The sequence below is a fragment of the Mus pahari genome, chromosome 21, assembly GCF_900095145.1.
Source record: "Mus pahari chromosome 21, PAHARI_EIJ_v1.1, whole genome shotgun sequence".
NCBI lineage: Eukaryota > Metazoa > Chordata > Mammalia > Rodentia > Muridae > Mus > Mus pahari.
The window spans coordinates 26,982,788-27,004,085 of NC_034610.1; the positions used below are offsets into that span (position 1 = coordinate 26,982,788).

A 21,298-nucleotide genomic window follows, 5' to 3' on the forward strand; every position below is an offset into this window, starting at 1 on the left:
CATATCAGAGGTAGAGCATACGACCACACAAGAGCATATCAGAGGTAGAGCATACGACCACACAAGAACATATCAGAGGTAGAGCATATGACCACACAAGAGCATATCAGAGGTAGAGCATACGACCACACAAGAACATATCAGAGGTAGAGCATATGACCACACAAGAGCATATCAGAGGGCTCCTTACCACTCAAAAGCCACCACAGCAAAGGCATAAATCCAGGACTCTCAGTGATGTACTTCAAGCCTTTTGAATTGATGCTCACATTATACAGGGACATCAGCATTAGACTGAAACGCAAAAGAATACAGTGTTGATATGCTGGGATATCCATATTATATTTCACCTTGAATTCATCGTCTACTCTCAAGGATCTAGACATTTTTACATCTCAGATATCCAGGTAGAACATTTATAAAGTGGAAGACATGTTTAATGTTTTCATCTACAGAAAGCCATAGATAATGGGAAGGAAGCTTTAGCAGTAGCACTGTGACATCACCTTTTGTATATCGAACCACAGGCAGAGAAACCTCACAACTCAATGTCTCAGCCCTGTAATAGCAAGCCTGCATTTACTCAGGCAGCCCTCAGTTTATAAGTGCACTGTGTCCTTGAGGTTCACTGAAGCCATCTAAAATCTAATCATAGGTTTTATCTGGAGTGCATGGTGGCCCGAATGGGAATGGTTCATAGGTTCGTGTTTGAATACCTGGTCCCCAGTTGGTAGAACTATCTGGGAAGAATTAGGAGTGATGGCCTTGTTGGAAGAAGTGCCTCACTGGAAGTAGGCTTTGAGGTTTCAAAGGACTTGTGCCATTCCCAGTGTGCTGTCTACTTCCTGTTTATGGGATATGTGAGCTCTCAGCTGAGGCTGCACTGGCATGCCTGCCTGCCTGCCTGCCTGCTGCCATGCTCCTCACCTTGCTGGTGATGGACCCTCATCCCTCTGGGACCACAACTCCAGCTCTTTTTATAAGCTGCCTTGGTCATGCTGCTTTATCACAGCAACAGACAGTAACTCAGACACAGGGTGACAAGACAGACTGTAGTGCCAGATTTCACCAGTGGGTTTGGAGGACATGGAAGGCTTGAAGTTCTGGACTAGAAAAATGGTTGACTGTTGTAAGCAGAGCTTAACGCGCCATCCTAGCAGGAATCTGGAAGCCAGTGCTGAGTGCACCAAGGCCTGTGGCGGTCAGGCCTGAGAGGCTTTGCAGGGGAACACTATCAGCAACTAGGCTAGAGACTATTCTGCTGCTGCTTGAGCAAGAATGGCTCTCATTCTAAGAACCTAGCTGAGGCTAAACTGAAAAGTAAGTAATTTCTTTAGTATAGGAGATTTCCCCACTCTTCTGGACATCAAAGATCTATCTCGTCTTCCAAGAAGCACAGACACAGCCCTGACAAATGTGAGTTTGTATCACAGACTACTGGACAGTGAATGAAAAGCCAAGGTGGCCAAGTAACAGCCAGCATAAGAAGAGTGGCAGTGTTTTCAGTCATTACAGTATCAACCCCAGAAACAGAAGACAGATACGCTGACTAGGTAGAAAAAACTTCGTTAGTTCTTGGTTTTGTTTTTGATTTGTCTTGTTACTTAAAAAAAAAAAAAAAAAAAAAANGAGTCTCACTATGCAGTTCTGGGTAGCTTGGAACTAGAAACACAGGCCAAGAATTGTCTTGAATTTACAAGAGGTCAGCCTGCCTCTGTTTCCTGAGTGCACCACTAATGTCCAGTAGTAAAAACTAAGAAAAACTAAAACATGACCAAGAAGCTAGGGCTACTATTATGAAATCACCAGGCAAAATAAAACAAGTAAAACCTAGGTCGGGGAGATGTCTCAGTCAGTCAGTTATGTGTTTGCTCCACAAACATGAGAACCTCAGCTCAATGCCAAGCACTCACATAAAAGTATAACATAACTATAAAGGGCAGTTGAGGAAGACATCCAACATCAACTTCTCCTCCCTACACACACGAGTACACACACACACACACACACACACACACACAGAGAGAGAGAGAGAGAGAGAGAGAGANAGAGAGAGAGAGAGAGAGAGAGAGAGAGAGAGAGAGAGAGAGAAATTCTTAGCAAACCTTATAAAAATGAAAACTATTATAGGCATATATTTTTCACAACCTGTTTTAAAAAGGGTTCAACCTCCCCTATAGCCCACCACCCACCAGAGATAGTGGAAAAGAAAGATTATTAGCATACAGGGAAGTAGAAATAGTTCTTTGGAGTGATTCCAATCTTTAGTGTTCTTAGTCCAGTCCACTAGCAAACACCAAACACAAACCAGCAGCTGCAATCCAGTCCACTTGGCAGATACCACACACAGATCAGCAGGGCAGTTCAATCCAGAAGAAACTGCAAGGACTCAGCCAGATTCATGAAAGTGACAAGAAGCCTCAGGAATCTCACAAGAAGTTCTTTGGTGCGTTTCTATGATGTCACTGCAAGCAAAGCTCAGTAACACAATGTAAGGTGAGCCAATACATGTAAGGGAGCCAATACTCTCTCCTGAACTCCACAGACACCTGTAACTCATGTGCACATGTCTACTACAGATATATAATTTTTAAATAGAAAATAAAATCATCCTAAAAATAAACAAACTACATTCCAAGACCTGGACACATCAAAAGGAGAAATATAAACAGAACAAAGCAAAACAACAACAACAAAAAGAGAAATGAGAGTGGCTAGATTACATCCAACTGTCTTCCAATTAGTGCTCCATGAAAGAGGCCCCCAAAAACACAAAAGAAAAAAAGTGCTCCAAAAAAGTAAGACTGAAACTTTTCAGGAAATGAGGAAACAGCCTACAGATTAGAAGAAATATAGATATACACGCATCACAATCTAATCACAGTATACCAAATCCAGAGAGTGTTCCAAAGGGTTGGATTAAATGACAGCATCTACAAAAGACATCCCAAAGCTGGACTCTCAGCATCAAAGAGAGAAGCCAGGGCTGGGGAGACGGCTCCATTGGTAAACCACTTATTGTACAAGCCAAAGACCTGTGTTTGGATCTCTGTACTCCACATAAAGCTGGACATGGTAGTGCATGGGTCCTGTGCAGCAATTTATCAAGTTTACCTTCCAACTTGGAGGGAAACTTCTTAAGGCATAGGATGTAGAGATCAGGAAGCAGAGCAGAAACAGATCTCTTTGAAATAAAATAGTTTTTTTTTTTAAAAAAAGGTATAGGATGTAAAGAGAAGGGGAGACAACAGGATATTCTAGAACATGATGTTTACAAGGAGGCAAAAAGACAGGAAGCAAATAATTCAAAAGAGCTTCAGCAAGTCCCCAAAACTGACCAGATTCACTAGGCCCCTTTCCTCCCCAAGAGTACATAAACATCTGGGGTGCTGAGAGTCACTCTCAGACAAGACAAGCTGCAAAGATGACTTTGAAACCAGCCCAGGCTCCTGAAGAATTAAGAACAGCCAATCTATCTAGAAGAAAGAAGGAGTGGCTGAGCTGCCTGGAAGAGGCTCTGCCCAACTGAACAGCCTGGAAAGGAAGGACACTCTCCCTCCTGTGGAGTGCCTGCAGGCTGTGCAGTGCGCTGTCACACCTGATGGAGTGGCTCTGGTGATACAACCGCCTTTGAGTCATTTCTGCTCCTATAAGTAATCCATATTCCTGTAAGTGCTCTCAATAAAACTCATTGGTTCTTCAAGTTGGACTTTAATGGTTATCTGCACTTTGGTCTGTTGTAGACTCCCTATGCAACAGCAAATCTGTAATCCCATCATTCCTACAGGGAGACGAGAGGCAGACAGAACAGAATTTCTAAATGCATGGGCCAGTCTCACACACAACAGAAAGAAAAAAAGACACCCTGTCTCAAACCAGGGGAAGACAAAGAATAACACTTGAGGCCTCTACATATTATAATATGCTTGCCTACTTCCACACACATGAACATGCACACACACTGTACACGCACATTATGCACAAAGGTTTGTTTGTTTTTTAAAGATAGTTGCCAGAGGGCAGGCAATGTGTGCTTTTCAAGGGAACTGAAAAATCACTGTAACCTCAGAATTAAAAACCCATAAAAAGTATTTCCAGTAAATAATACAAAAGAAATCTCAAGAGAATTGTCCCCAAAACAAACCTTAACTATAAAAACTTGAAAGAAGAACTTCAAAACAAAAAACAAAAAAACAAAAAACAAAAAAGAAAAGAAAAGAAAATGACCTCAGAAGAAAATTCTTAGCTACAACACGAAAGGGAAAGGGAACCACGGTACAGAAATGCAAACAGAGAAGGAACACTGTGGGGAAAGGCAGTAATAACAATGACTAACACTGTGACTAATGTGTTTCCAACAAAGCAGGGACACATTCTCCAAACACATGTGGACTGAGAGGTAAGAACTAAATCATTCTGAGGTCCTTCTACTGTTCAGAAAAGTATTCATTACTTTCAAGCAGATACCAAATATATCCCAGCATGCTCTAAAGGAAAGCCAGTCACTGAGTAGAGGTCAACTTTTATATCCTAAGGAGGAAAGTAAACTCAGAGAAGAAAGGCATCCGAGAAGCAGTGTGAAGAAACAAGAAAAGAAAAGGGGCGGGGGATAGAGATATTGAGGGGAAGATATCAAATAACCCAAATAAAAATGAGACAAAATGAAAGGAATAAAACCAAGGATTTTAATAGCTGGAAATAGCAGGCAGGATTATCTTGCCAAAAGGCAGATTGCTAGACTGGTTTAACATCACAAGCATACAACTAAACCTAAAACCAAAGGTTCACACAAAGGATGCGAATAAAGGAACAGAAGACACACCATGCAAATGCTGACAGAGAGGGAACACTGAGGATGACGACTGCAGGGCCAAACACTCAGGAAGCCATCACTCTACTGTGGCAGGCATCTAGAACTGCTCCTCAAAGATACGTGCCAGGAAGATGCATAAGGGCGCAACAGATAAAGGCACTTGCTGACAAATCTGATGGCCTGAGTTCAGTCCTAGGGATCTACACTATGGAAGAAGAGAATGAACTGCCAGAAGTTATCCTCTAACATCTGTCCTTCACATGCACACTATGGCACACATACACACATGTACAACACAAACACTAAATGTAACTACAATTTTTAAACATAGACTGCAATAAAGAGCTTATCAACAGAACTACAAAGCAGCTAGTGCGCAGCAACAGACTCTCATAGTACACAGATTGATTCTCTGACCCACCACGCAATTAAGTTTAAAACAATTTTTAATCACTTTGAAACAGGATCTTGACAACATGGCCAGGATTTCATCCTCCTGTTTCAGACTGACTTAAAATCATTTTTTAAACTAAGTTTTAAAACTCCAAGCAATATTTGGAAAAATAAAAACAGTGTCTCCAGCCCAGAGAGGTCCTACAGCAGTCGGGAGAACTTGATGCTCTCCAGAGGAGGAGTTCAGTCCCCAGCACCACCTGGGGCCATCTCATCCACACAGACTCCACCCATACTCAAGTACATATATTCACATGCTCATAATTTACAAGAATAACCTTCTCCTCCCAGCTATGAAGAATATCTCCATTAAAATAAGCTACATAACTAACTAGGAGTTGTAAATCCCAACCAACTCCCTTTTTGAAGCTCCAGCACTAAACTCCAGTTCCATGAGGAAAACCACAAAGTCCACTTGAGCAAACATCCTATGGTCCCCCTCCCCAACAGCCAGTCAGACTGTAAGAGTGGGGTCAAGGTACTCACAGATAACCTAAGACATCCTGCAGAGAATAGATAACCCAGCCATCCTGTGTGTCAGGTGGCTTTGCCCCTGTGCTTGCTTCCTGCAGATTATGCCAGAAATGCAGTTTTTAAAATATTAACTTGCTGACCCATATGGAAATTCCCCAAGGTTTCTGTAACTACAATAAATACCCTACACCCCTAGACTTGAGGCTCTCACTCTGACCCACTGCAACAGTGCTGGTGACGGCTCTTGATCTCCAGCTCGTAATAAAGACCGTTATGTGTTTGCATCAGAATTGGCTCCTCGGTGGTCTTTGGGATCCCTGTGACTTGGGCCATTACTGGAGTAGTCAGATAACAGTTAGAACTGAACACTAATGAATACATAAATAAACTTTTAAAGTAAAAGTAATGAAACACACACACAGTTTTAGGGGAAGTTGAAACTTACTGAGCAGCAGTGATGACAGCCCAGACTGCATGGCAACAGCCTCTCACTTGTAGTAATCAGAAGTTCTCCTTCCTAAGAGGATCTGTGAGCACCACCCCCTTCCACGGAGAGAGCATTGCTTGAGACAAGAAGGGCAGCTTTCACACAAGCCCACACAGCATGAGTTACAAGACAGGGCCTGGATTCCCCAGACTGTAGGCAACGGAGGAGGAAGCAGAGGAAGAGGTTCCAATGTAGAAGCACCTGGTGCACATGGCAGAGCTCCCAAGTGCTCAGCCAGCCAGGGTCGCATGACTGTCCAAGGCAGACACTGAGGCACCGAACAGAGTGAGTGCCACAACCTGAGGATGAGGCACTGCCAGGGCCCTGCTGAGACAAGCATCGGCTCTCTTCAGGAAAATACAGCAGAGCTTCGAGGCCCACAACACATTCTGCAATGGCCAATAGACAGACCATCAAACACTTAACTAGCAGGGGCAGTCAGTGTGTGTAGAGCTAAGTACTCCCTTTGGGCACAAATTTGAAGGATTTCCAAAATGCTCTATGGGCATAAATTTTATATAATAATTAAAATTAAAATTCTGTAAAGGCTACAAGTTTATAAATAAAGGTAAAATGGGCAACAGCACCATGTGGGGACATACAGCTGCCTGGAGCAAGAAGAAACCAGGACCAGTGATGCAGTCTACTTACAGGGACTAACTAAGGGAATGATAGCATATGCATACATAGCACACACAACACCTTTGCAGCTTTCTGTTGGGATGCTAGGTTTCCCCCAGGACTTCAGTCTGAGAAAGGCAGGCTCCTCAGTTTGTCTTTACCACACCACAGACTAGCAATTGGATATAGAAAAAGAGTCACACAAAAGCCAGCAATTGAGAACCTGAGGATGAGGCACAGCCAGGGCCCTGCTAAGACAAGCCATCAACTGGTCACAATGCACAGAAACCAAATCTCCCTTCTTCCCATATTTCCATGACAATTTTCAAAGCCAGAGCAATGCCAGGAGTCAGAAAGACCGAAGGCACCAGCACTTTCCTAAACAGTGTCTTAGTTAGGTTTTCTATTGATGCCATAAAACATCATAGCCAAAAGCAACTTAGGCAGGAAATGGTTTTAGTTTACAACTCTTAGGTCAAACTCTGTTGCTGAGGGAAGTCAGGGCAGGAACTCAAACAAAGGCAGGGACCTGGAGGCAGCAGCCAATGCCAAGACTGTTAAGGAGTGCTGCTTTAGTGGCTTGCTCTTCTTGGCGTGGTTAGCCTGCCTTCCTATAGTATCTAGGATCATCAGCCTAGGGGTGGCACTGCCTGCAGAGATGGGTGCCCCCACATAAATCTTCAATCAAAATAATGCCCTACAAAAACAAAAGAAAAGAAAAATACAAAAAAAAAAAAATGCCCCACAGGCTTGCCCACAGTCAACCTGTGGAGAATTTTTCAAATGAGGCTCCCTCTTCCCAGATGACTCTAGCTTGTGTCAAGTTGACATAAAACTACCAGCAGGGCAAGAATTCTCAGTCCTCCAACCTCCAACAGGCAGCAAGCCATCTGAGTTTATTAGCAGTTTCACAAGGATTACAAAGTTGCACCCTAACAAACTATGCGGTAGGCCTTAGGGCTGCTCAAATGTAGTGCTCCTAGAGAAATCAGTCCTAAACACATAGTCACAAGCCTTAAACTATGCCCATAGCTGCTTTTATGAAGGTCACAAGAGCAGGGCTAAGTAACAGCAAGAGCCCCGGTGTGACCCACCAAGCCCAAAACACCTTTCACCTTCTGTTTTATAGCATGATAATAAACCAGCCAATCTTCTCTAAACCTGAAAAAGCAACGCTACCATATGAGGATGAGTATGGTTCAGGGAAACCTGGGCAAAGTGTCTGGGTGCTTTGGCACTAACTGTCATGCAACCTCAAAATGGTAAAATTTACTCATATATCATAACTGTCTTTGAATTTTCATATTTGTCTCCAGATCAGTTGTTCTTAAGAAGCTAAAATGGAACCAATGTAATGTTGAGAGACCTGAGCCCTGTGTCACTGCCAGGGTACATGTCACAGAAGCCAGGGACCTCTAGGTCATCAAAGAAGACTTGCTTCTTGTGCAGATGATTTCTCCATATGACATTTCTATTCCAACAAAAACTATTTGTGAATGACATATCACGGTTCTGATTGTCAAATGGCCCAGTATCCATTCCCCTGATCCTGTTATAAACCCAGCTGACATTAAGAACACAAGGAACAAAGGCGAGACAGAACACAAACATGTTGGAAGGCCTGTCTACTGCTAACTTTGTGCCCTTAAAGTGCTTAGGTATCAACCTGGATTCCTTAGTAAAACAAATCCTCTGTGACGGAAGTATTCTGATATACCATAAGGTTTAAAAGGAAAAAAAAATGTTTTAAATGAGAGGGGTGAGCTTGGAAAGCCACCCAAGCAATTCTGCTGAATGAAACAGAGGAGGCCTGAGACAGGACAGAAAGCGCGACCTTGCTCTTGACAGCCGGAACTGCCAGTGAGGTGAAAGGGATGAAATGAACCACCTTCCTGCCGTCAGACCTGCTCCATCAAGGAACGGTGAACGCCCAGTACCACAGACAGACACGGGTTCTAGACTCCGGTCCTCAGCCGGCTGAGCCCAGCAGACAAGTTGGCACCACTGACCAATTTTAAGGCACAGAAACAAGTTTCTCATCAAAGACAGCATGTAAGCTGAGAGAGAACTGGTTAAGCTGTGTAATCTAGCCAGAGTACTGGAGATAGGAACCAGCACTTACACACAGCAGACAATGTTCCACCACCCTCCACATACCTAACCCTGGTCAGCTCTCTCCTGACAGAAGCCTACAGTTAGAGTCTGCTCATTTCTAACGGGAACACAACAAGGAGGTATATTTTCCGACTGCACAGGGCCAGTCCCAGGACCTTGTGTATCCTTAGCAGCCAGATGCTCTACCGCTGAGCCAGCCTCAGCCCTAGTCATTAACTATTTTACATCTTTATTTAGATTCGGGGCCCCCATCCCTGTCAAGCGACAACCTAAAATTGTGATTTATGACTGATGGGGTTCTAAACCAATATCTGTATGCTAAGCCTCATCACTATGTAACACAACGAGAGTGAAGCAACACTAGCCTCTGGTTATAAATCCACACATGGTTCTTTAGTATCAGTTTTTTCTCAAAAACAGCTGCTATAGTTTGGACCTTCAATGTTGCCCAGAGACCATGTGTAAAACTGGATGCCAGCCTGTGGCAGTACTGGGAGGTGGTGAAACTTCCAGAGGATGGAACCTAAAGGAAAGAAGTAAGGTCGTTAGGGATGCTATGATGCTTTGTATAAGCTTGGCCAGAGAGCAGCACTATTAGGAGGTGTGGCCTTGTTGGAGTGGATATGTCACTGTGGGGTGGGGAGGGGGCTTAAGACCTTCATCCTAGCTGTCTGGAAGTTAGTATTCTGCTAGCAGCATTCAGATGAAGATGTAGAACTCTCAGCTCCTCCTGCTCCATGCCTGCCTGGATGCTACCATGTGTCTGCCTTGATGATAATGGACTGAACCTCTGAACCTGTAAGCCAGCCCCAATTAAATGTTGTCCTTTTTAAGACTCTCTTGGTCATAGTATATGTTCTCAGAAGTAAAACCCTAACTAAGACAGAAGTCATGGAAAAGGGTGGCTGATAGCTGAGTTTAAAGTGCCCCACACCTGTAGGGAAGAGACCCCTGACAGGTGACATGGAATATGATTCCTGGGAAGACCTGTTCCCAAGTGACCACAGTGAACAGCTCAATGTTCTACCCCAGGTATGGACTGGGTTGCAATCCCAGCAAAGGGAGCATCCTCTCCCTGAATGGCACCTAAGTGGCAGATAGAGTGTTTCAGTGAGAGGGGTTTCAGAACAACCTGCATGTCAGTCAGACGAAGGCAGGAGGGAGGACAGGCTCTGCAGGGCCATTTCTAGTCACAAATGGTGAACTGCAGAAACACATCTCAGAGTTTCAGATCCACCTAGTCCTTCTCCATGAAGTTAGTGTTTTCTTCTCCTCCTCACTGTCAGCACCTGAGTGGAAATCAGCGGAAGTACTGACCTGGTGGAGCCTCAGAGCCTTCACAGCCAACTGTGTGGAATCTACATGCCGTGCAGAGACAGCCCACCTCTGTGATTGGATCATGTCTTTCAGCCATGTGTGGATTGCTATAAGACCCTTCTCATGGAAGCTCTTATTGGCTAAAGACAGCAAGTCTGGAATAGTCAGAGTGAAGGCTGCTATTTTTATTATCTGTTTGCTTTGAGACAGAATCTTGTGTAGCCTATGCTGCCTTGAACTCTCTAAATAACTGAGGGTGACCTTGAACTTGTGTTCTGATTCCCCACCTCTATTTCCAGAGTGCAAAGTACAGACATGTACCTCTGTGCCTGATTTATATGGTGACAGGGTAGGCCTCCTATGTGCTAAGCAGGTCTTCTACCAACTAGGCCAAAGCCTTAGTGTATCCAATGAATGTGTTGCTTCTCCCCCGTGCTTGTCAACTGAGTATCACCTTTAAAAGGCTGGAGAATTTCACATGTCTAATACAAAACAAGAGTTTTGGTTGCCTGCTTTCATCAAGGGTCAAATGGAAATACTAGTGTCACATGACAGCAGGGGAAGAAAAACTCAGGAAGTAACAAACACACTCTTGGGAAGTTCCTGAAACTCAGAAGAGCCTCTCCCCAAGGTTACATAAGCACTGGCAACTGCTGGAGGATGAGCTGGCTGCCTCCAAGTTGTCCAGGGAAGTGAAGGCACACAGCTCCTGTGAGTCATCACCCATGCTGGGGTCAGAACTCAGGGATGCAGCTGCCTTTGACTCATCCATGATTCAGTAAGTAACCCAAAACATTTAGGTTCACTAAGCTAGTCAGTGCCCTGTCTGGGTGAGCAGACATTTGTTCATATCTCTCCAAAAAAAAAGTAACATAATAAAGCCCTCATGTTACATTTTGGCAAAGACTCTAGCTGTATAGTTCCAGCCCTGAGAGCTTGAGAGAGGCTGGATTCAAAAGCAATGGAATTTGGTGGAGGGAACCTGAAGGCATAGCACTCAGGCTGTAACAGGATTTCTGCCTACCATTGTCTAGGTCTGTAGTTAAAGTGAGTGGCAAGTGGAATAGAAGAATGTGATCTGACCCATAAACTTAAGGCAAAGAGACAGCTACCTGGGATAGTTGTAGACTTTTGAAATCTCAAAGCCAACCCTTAGTGACACATCTCTTCAGATGAGGCCACACATCCTAATCCTTCCCAAACAATTCCACTAACTAGTCACACTTTCAAGCACAAGGGGCCATTCTCATTCAAACCACCATAACAACTGAACCATAAAGAAAGTTTTACAGTTAAAAACCAGCTGGGAGAAAGCTGGACCCATCTCTAGCCCCGAGGCACAACTCTGAAAGTGAGTATCCTTTGATGGTAAAGCGATAAGAGCAAAAGCCCCAGGAGAGAAGTGAATCACAGACATGCCAAAAAGCTCAGCACAGCATAGCAAAGGCCCTATTTAAGTGGAGTCAGGCTACTGTCAACAGCAAAGGGACCCCAGTGGAGGAGACAGAAGCTGACTGTACAATCCTGGAAGGCTCCTGGGAAAGGAAGTCAATCTGATGGCTCTACAGCAGGTCCTCCACCATCACTGCCACCAACATGTGCTTACTAAGACCCACAAGAATAGAGGCCAAAGAAGGGAAGCAAAGAAGCAGCCCTCACACAATGCTTGCTGGGAAGCTGAAGGAGAGATGAGTTGGTCCACGAATACTTATAGAGACCACAGAAGAAAAGAAGGCAATGAATCAACACCCAGAGCCCACACAGATGCCAGCGCATCACTGTGGAGACAGCTCAGCAGGAAACAGAAGGGTACAGACAGGCGATTCACAGAGGAGACGTAATGGGACGAACATGCAGAAATCACGCCACCTCACTGGTATTCCAAGTCAGAGGAGGGACGCAGGTGGGTGAATGGCTGGCCAACTGACTGATGACACATATACTCTCCATAGGAATAAATAACAAAATGCTGACAGGGTATAGGAGACAGTACAATGGCAGCATCTTACAGAGCTGCATGGGTGCTACTTCTCAAAAATCCCACTTCTGGGGAAACTCCTACAGGAACTAACACACAGGTCCACAAGTAGCTATTTACCAAATGTTCACTGTAGCAGTGTATAGGTAGAGAAATTAAAAATATCCCAGATGTCCCCTCAAGCAGAGAAAGGTGATCTCAACATTAGGACTTCTGCAATTTTTGAGACGCCCCCCCCCCCATAAACAGATAAGATCCAGTCAAGTTTTAATGCTATTACAAAGAAAACTACATGTCACATTACAGCATGCATTGTTCATGCACATAGACATGTCAGCATAAAACACTAGTGCAGACTGCTGTGGTTCACACAGGGTATCACCATGGATCCTCCCTGCACTCAATACAACGCACGGAGCAGCTACAGGGATCATGACTGGTGAGCAGCACATGAGCTGAGGAAATGGGAGCAGAGCATGAAGGACCAAACCACCAGCTCCATTGGCCTGCACTCAGACTGCACAGAAGGCTCTCTCTGTCTAAGGAGAAGAAAGGGGGATTCTTCTGGTAGCCACAGTAATAGTAGGAGCCTCAGGCAATTCAGATGCTGCAGAAGGGGATGTTTCCCCACCTTGAAGGACCTTGATAGCTGCAGGCAGTTAAGCAGCAGCCACAATAATACTTTAGATCACACCAAGCCTCCACACTCTAGCTGGGGAACACCAGAGCACTACAAGCACTATGGAGAGTCAGCTGTTCAGGAAGTGACCTCAGAGAGATACTTCTAAATCCCCAGTCTCACCTCGTCATACACAGCACAGTCTCTGGGCCGCTAAGCAGCCCTTGTATGGCACCAGAAGACACACAGGGCAGTTGCACTGGCCTGGGAGACAGCGGGTTGAAACATTACAGGCATGGGGCTGATACTGAAACAACATGTGACTTGTGGCTCAAATCCAATGCACTGTTGAATCTTTCACAGGCTTTAAACATGAGGCTTTTGACATATTCCAAATGCCCAGAATGCATCCAAAATCATTCAGCATACAAAGAGAAAAAGAAAATCTCACTTCATGGGAAAATATAAGAGACACCAAGGCCAAGATGGCACAGATGCTAGAAGTATCTGCCACAGACGTTTAAGGGGCTCCTGAACTAAGTAAGAGAAACCTGCAATACAAAAGGCATACAGTTGGAAAAACATATCGCAGGAAGAACCCTAATAATCCCCAAAGTTTTCTGCCATGGGTCTATATGTTAGCACAGGAATGTTTGCTGTAAAAAGCACTAGATTCCATTCCCAGCACTGTCCCCCCCAAAAAAGGAAAAAAAGACTTCCCGTCCTATTCCCCAAGACTATATATACATCATACTCTGATAAAGTTAAATTACATGGCAAAAGAGGTTCTGCAGATGCAATCACAGTTACTAATCAGCAGGCACTGAGCTGATTAAACAGGTTTATCCAATATGTCTAATCTAAACACACGAGCCCACAGAAAGCAGTCTCTCTGGCTAGGAACAACAGAAAAAGTGTGATACACACTGTGATGGATAATCATGATCAACTCAACTAGATTTAGAATTAACATGGAAAAGCAACTCTGAGGGTGTTTCCAGAAGGTTTGGAAAGAGGACTCACTCTGAATATAAGCAGTACCATTCTATGATCTGGGATCCTGGACTGAATAAGGGGATAAAGTGGGCTGTTGAGATAGTATAACGGGTAAACAGTTCCCACCAAGACTGACTGGTCTAAGCTGGGTAGTGGTGGCGCACGCCTTTAATCCCAGCACTTGGGAGGCAGAGGCAGGCGGATTTCTGAGTTCAAGGCCAGACTGGTCTACAGAATGAGTTCCAGGACAGCCAGGACTATACAGAGAAACCCTGTCTCAAAAAACAAAACAAAACAAAAAAGACTGACTGGCCTGTGTTGAACTCTTGAAGCCCATGTAGCAGAGAGAACTGATATCCATTAGTCATCCTCTAAGTTCCATGCGCATGCTGTACCACACACACAAATTCTCGAGGAGCACACACATGCACACACATAAAGAAGGAGTTAAAAATACTTTTCAAAAGGAGAAACCCAGCTGAGTGTCAGCATTTTCCCTGTTTCCTGACCATGGAAGCCATGTGACCAGCTGCCTCACACTCCTGCCACAGTGCCTTCCCTGGACGAGGGACTAACTGCACCCTTAAAGTGTGAGCATAAACAACGCCTTCATTCTTTTAACTGCTTGTGTCACAGCAACCAGAAAAGAAACTAATACAGATGCCAATTCTGAGAAGCACTGTGGCATGACAGTGGGGCCACGTGAGGAAGAGCAGTCAGCCCTGGACAGGATTCAGCTGGCCCGCTGCTCATCCGATAGACTAGAACAGGGAAGCAGATTCTTCCAGAGCCTCCTCCAAGGACCCAGCTGAGCACCACCTTGGTTTTGGCCTTATGAGACACCCAGCACCCAGCAGAGGACCTGGTCAAGCCAACTCAGACACTGACCTACATACAACACTGAGATAGTAAATGGAAGTCTGGCCTGATTTGTTACAATGATTAAGAAAAAATAGCTACAAAGTTTAGTACCTGGGTAGGAAACTGCCCATAGCACACACCTACTGAAGCTCATCCTGAGGCCACTATTAACACAGCCCTGAAATATTTAGGGTTCACTAAGGGGTAAATATTCCTTTTCTTGACTTATGGTTTTTTTTTTTTTCTGAAATACTATTTAACCCAATAGCCAGCAGGCTAACGCAGGAGGAACATGAGTTCAAGGCCAACCTGTGCTACACATTAGCCCTGTCTCAAATAAAATTAGATAAAATATCATCTAAAGAGATAATACATTCCTTAAGTCCTGCTTCCTGGTTTTTTAGAACTGCTGGATCAACTGTTTACAGAGAGACTCCATCAGCACAATCCAAGCACTGAGCAAGTTGAGAGACGGAGCTGTTCTCTACTTACACTTTGAGTTTGGTGCACTGGCCAGGCTTTAAGTCCCCCAGCAGCTGCAACATGGTGTCCAGGAGCACCCGGCTGGAATTCACCAAGAATTCACGACCACACGCAATGGCGGCAACATCTGCAGAAGACAGAACAAAGCGTCACGATGGCAGGTGCAGCCCAGATCACACAGTGGCAGACAGAGAAGAATGACTCCTGGCCTCCCTCCAACCTCCATGCGCATATCACCAGGCACACACTCACATATCATGGCATCAACATACCTGCACTTTCACTCTATTTCTGCCGCTGTCTCTCACACACAGTGCTGATGGGGACAGTGGTGATTTTTTTTTCCCAAGAAATCATGGGTGTTTCACATTCTGGAAAATTCTACTTAGAAAGTATACTCCCTGACTTTCTCTTTACAGATCCAAGGAGAGCAAGTAACCAGTGAGCACCGAACCTCAGTGCTGCTTGTAAAGTTGTAATGGTACTGAGTGAAGACCTGACAAGGGTCAGAGTAACTACACATCAGGAAGTCATACCATAACCATGGGAGGAAGCACGTGAACCTGGGTGTCTGCAGCACCATGCCCCAGAAAACCAGACCAATAGCTATCTGATCCAAGAAGAACGTGGAGCCGATGACCGGTCTTGCTGGGGGACCAGGCATGGATTAATGACTTTTCACTATGACATGAAATGGAATCATACGGCTTCAAAGGCAGAACATGAAAACTTAATCTGAACATTCTCCTAAATGTTCTGCCCGACTATCATCAGTAAACAAATCTTTTCATACCTCAGACTCTACAAATGAGCATGGAGACCCCACCGTACCAGTATTCACACAGAGCTATAAGGATGCATCAGTAAGTCCAGCACACAATGCACCTCTCTGTAGAGTCTTCTGTCAGGACTAAGAAGGAGGCATGATGCAAACTGATGAAGGTAGGAAACCAAGGAGGCCAAGATGGAAGGGGATGGGGCAGCAGCAGCCTACCTTCCCTTGGCTAACAAAATCTATCCTGGGGAGGGATCCAGGTCAGTGGAGTATCTCATCTGCTTACAGTACCGACTCCATCAACTGTAGTCAGTACTATTCTGACCTCCTCACACACTCTGCAACACACATATGCACACATACATATAATAGAGAATTATATACACACACAGTGGGTGCTGCAGAGATGGCTTGGTAGTTCAGAGCACTTGTTGCTCTTGCAGCTCTTCCAGCATTATCTACTGAAAATCCTAATGGTGGGTAGTGTGGAGTCCCCACAAACAAGAAAGAAAATCTTTATCTGCATTTCATGGTAGTACTGTGATGGTGTGAATAAGAATGGCCCCAATGAGCTCATATATTTGAATGTTTAGTCATCAGGAATGGCACTACTTCAGAAGGATTAATAGGATTAGGAGGTGTGGCTTTGTTGGAGGAAGTGTCACTAGGGGTGGGCTTTGAGGTTCTTTTCCTTCCTTCCTCTCTCTTTTCCTCCCTCCCCCATCCCCTGCCTGTGTTCCAGCCCCATACATGCTGCCACAGTCTCTGCAATGGACTAATCCTCTAAAGCTGTAAGCCAGCCCCAATTAAATGCTTTCTTTTTAAGAGTTGCCTTAGTCATGGTGTCTCTTCACAGCTACAGAACAGCGACAAGACAAGTACCTGACCTAACCCCAAGACAGCCATCTCTGCAGCCTTCCTACGGCCAAACTCTCCCCAGAACAGAGACCAGCACATCTGGATTTCCAGAGACTCATCCATAAGGGGGAAGTTCTGATCTGCCTTCATCTGTAAAGCCAACACTCAGAAGGTTATGTCTACCGGGACTGAACAAAATCCCAAGTTACTTCTCCCACGTCTTAAACTGAAATACACATACCCATTTAGGACACATGCAGCCCTGTGCAGCATTACTGTGTACAGTTCATACCTGATCCTTCACAGTCTACTGACTATGTGTCTTCCTCACTGACCCAGCTAAAGAAAAACACAAGTTTCTAATAAAAACTCCAATCCATTGTACAGAGCCAGCTCCACTAACTGAAGAATGTTAGCAAGAAAACCCTGCAAGATAAGTAGGAGAGTTTTATATAAGAAACTGAGTATACAGGTGCCAATTCTTCCAAAAAAAAATTGTAAACAGGACACTTACATGATTGAGTTAGAGACCAGAGTCACACCATTGAATACAGAAATGAGTAAGTCTTCAGTGATCTCACAGTACCATTCAGCAAGCCACCTCTTGCAACCAACCCCAGAATATGAAGTTTTTATCTGTATGTATGAAAAGTCAGACTGTCTACCCCACCCAGGGATCCATCTCATCATCAGCCACCAAACCCAGATACTATTGCACATGCTAGCAAGATTCTGCTGAAGGGACCCTGACATAGAGGCCTCTTGTGAGGCTATGCCAGTGCCTGGCAAACACAGAAGTGGATGCTCACAGTCAGCTATCGGATGGAACACAGGGCCCCCAATGGAGGAGCTAGAGAAAGTACCCAAGGAGCTGTAGGGGGCTGCAACCCTGTAGGTGCAACAACAATATGAACTAACCAGTACCCCCTGAGCTTGTGTCTCTAGCTGCATATGTAGCAGAAGATGGTCTAGTTGGCCATCATTGGGAAGAGAGGCCCCTTGGTCTTGTAAACTTTATATGACCCAGCACAGGGGAATGCCAGGGCCAAGAAGTGGGAGTGGGTGGGTAGGGGAGCAGGGGTTGGGGGAGGGTATGGGAAACTTTCGGTATAGCATTTGAAATGTAAATAAAGAAAATATCTAATAAAAAAAAGAAAAAGAAAAAAAAAGAAAAGTCAGACTGTGTTACCCTTGTCTGCTATACCCACAGAATAGAGAGTGTAGAAATATCATAAACATCCTTCATGGATATCCCTCTGCACAGCATGACAACGCCAAGAGGGAATATGCTGTACATGGCGCTCCTGAAAGATCAGCACCTTTCAGAGCCTCCTCCACTGCAGGAACCTGAGCTTGTTACAGAACAATTGGGGTGGGGGGAGAATAATTAAAGATGGAGAGGGAGGTAAACACAGAAGAAAGGGGGTGAAGTGACAGCAAGAGTATCTGAAAGGTCATAAAGAACCATACTAGTATCAGTTCACCTAAACCCATGCATACACAGCCAACCCCAGGTACATGCTTTCTTGTAAGAGTTGCTGTGGTCATGGCGTCTCCTCACAGCAACAGAACAGTGACACAGACAAGAACAATGACGACACACATAAGACTGGTCTACAAAGTGAGTTCCAGGACAGCCGGGGCTATACAGAGAAACCCTGTCTCGGGGAAAAAAAAAAAAAGATGAAAAGCAATTGGGAGAGTGTTTGTTGTGTGCAAGACTGGAAGATCAGCTTGGTAGCAAAACAATAAATAGCAACCAAACCAACCTGGGTTTCCTTTAGCTCAGTTACTTCTAAGTGAGAGTGACCACTGCCCTTGGGTGCTTTCGCATACTACATACACCTGACACCTCTCCCAGCTTAAGGAAATAGACTCCAGTGTTCACACTGTCCTTCAGACACACACACAAACACCTGTAATTACCAACCCTGATATACAGCCCTGTGTCTGAAGTTACCTACTCGTTACAATCCCAGCCAGTGCAAAGACAAATTGATTTTCATCAGAATCAACCTCCTTGACATTCCCATCCAATGACTTCACAAAACTCTCCATTGTCTGGCCAGTTATGTTGAAAAACTTCAATGCTTTGTCCTGAAAGATAAAAAAGAACTGTCACATCTTTCCAAAGAAGCCTGGGTAACAACACCAGAATGGGCAAGCCATGTAGAAGGGAGACAGGGTGTAATTACAGAAGCAATCATAGAGAAGTCTGTGCCACCACTCAACCAGGAAGGGACACAGTCGATACTGACAGTCAGACCTGGCCACAGCAGCAGAATAAGTGACTTTTGAATGTTCACCCCTTAAGGAGACATCTACATTAACCCCACACACCCAGGCTCAGGGAACATCACAGAAGACTGCGTGGAAAGAATGCTGGACTTGGAGGATAAAAGGAGTGCTGCAAATGCTGTCCCCTGGTCATGACAGGACTACTGCACTTGTGACTCCCAGCAGCTGTGCAACCTGCACAAAGCAAGTCGGAGAAGAGATGGGCTTATGAGGCGCTGTGCCCACCCTGCCTCACAGAGGAGCGACTGACAATTGATGGCTGCTGGAGTCAGTGCTCTTCACGTCTGTGGGCACTGGTTGGCCCATGTTCTAGTGGATGGCCCTACACCCAGCCATACATAGGCAGCACTAATGGCCTTAGTGACATTTAGATAAAAAAGGAAGTGAGCATAGGACGTCGAAGGGAACCTGGGTTATGTGACTGAGATACAATCTGTGCATGCAAGTGTGTATGTGTGTATAAAACTGTCAAGATTTACTTAAAACCAGGGCACATTTTAGAATGTAAAAACAGAAAACAAAACCTTAGAGAACATCATAAAGGAACATCTTGGGTGACAGATTATTCTAAGAGTGGGGATGGTCTCCCAACTCTAGAAGTTTTCTAAGAAACCAGTGAACCACTTAAGTCCAGTGGGTAAATTACAACACGGAAATCATCTTTATTTTTAAGGCAAAGTCTCATGCAGTCTTGAAAATTATACTTCTGTCACCTCACCCTGACACCACACCTGTTTACTCACACAGCTCCCACATGCCTCCTCCCTCCCCATCTGCCCTGCAGAGGGCTGCAGCCTCACCCCAACCCTCACTCGCTCATCCTCATGTTAATTTCCTATATTTGCCCTTGTCCTATCACCCCTTCATTCAAAGCACTTGCCCACTGCTTCAGGACAGAAGCCCTCCACCCAGTCACGTGACCTCCCTCCCCTCTATCCAAAAGGAAGGCACACTTCTCACTCCTACCTTCTTTGTCTTTGTTGTTTGGTTTGGTTTTTTGAAACAGTTTCTCCATGTAGCCCTGCTGTCCTAGGCTTCCTCTGTCAAACAGACTAGTCTCACACTCACAGAGACCCTCCACCTCTTCCTCCTGGGTGCTGGGATTAAAGGTGTGCCCTTTGGGCCACTCTATGCCTTTGTTTTGACTGCTTCTTAAAGTATCCTTACCACTTCTGCCATTCCTATCTACTCATCAAGGACAACTTCAAATTCCTCTCCTCATGGGAAATCCCTAACATACATACATATAATACTAGATATGTAAATATGTCAACCTGTTTAATTCCTATCTTACCCATGAGGTAAAACACACGAGCACTGAGAATGCCGTTAGATTTTTATGCATACATTAAGTGGTTAATATACAAAAACTCCTCTTGGGTTCTGGGACAGAACATGGTACTTAATTTTACACATCCCCAGAGCACCAGGTGACACACTGAACACAGCTGGCATCTGGTCACCATCTGGTGAATGAACGTTACAAGTCTGCAGCACGGCAGGCCTCAGCAGTCAATGTCACAGCAGACATGCTGCCTCTTCTAGTCAACAGTGCTAGACAACTTACTCCTCCTAGAATGGCTTTGACGACCTCCTCGCTGCTGGAGACCCCCCAGAGGAGGGTGCAGGTGACAGCTCCCATGTGTGTGCAGTATTCTGCCTGCTGGAGGAGCTGCTGTTTTGCCTCATTCAGTTGCTGTCGAAGAGCCAACTTCTCCTAAATTCACAAAATACAACAAGAAAACAGATACTAGCATTCAATCTCAAAAACCTCTATCACATGTTCTCTTTCACAATGATATTTATTAAAGAGAAAGCATTCAGAATTCTAGCCCTTATGAGTCACAATTCACATCTAAACAGTTAAGTTCCAAGCTTACAGAACACACGGCTGTTTTGCAGCTTATGAAGGATAACTGCAAAAAGCTAAATTCATCCATTCAAGTAAAGAGAAAACTAGAGGTGGCTTGGGTCCCAAGTGATAACCCCCATAGCAGCACTGTTAGAGTCTGCAGCGACCTAACACACAGCCTGCACTGCACACAGCAGCGCTGATAGAGTCTGCAGCGACCTAACACACGGCCTGCACTGCACACAACAGCGCTGCTAGAGTCTGCAGCGACCTAACACACGGCCTGCACTGCACACAG

The 21,298-nt window shown here is 44.9% G+C and overlaps 1 protein-coding gene across 1 annotated transcript in view; it reads right to left on the reverse strand.

The window, feature by feature from the left end:
- Hsf2bp (heat shock transcription factor 2 binding protein) overlaps positions 1 to 21,298 on the reverse strand; it is an 83,647-nt gene that overhangs the window by 35,393 nt on the left and 26,956 nt on the right. The window contains exons 5-8 of the mRNA XM_021221779.2: positions 20,716 to 20,865; positions 18,815 to 18,947; positions 15,227 to 15,344; positions 191 to 294 (exon numbers count right to left, since the gene is read on the reverse strand). Of these exons, the coding sequence (XP_021077438.1) occupies positions 191 to 294; positions 15,227 to 15,344; positions 18,815 to 18,947; positions 20,716 to 20,865 (505 nt within the window). The remainder of the gene's footprint in view (positions 1 to 190; positions 295 to 15,226; positions 15,345 to 18,814; positions 18,948 to 20,715; positions 20,866 to 21,298) is intronic.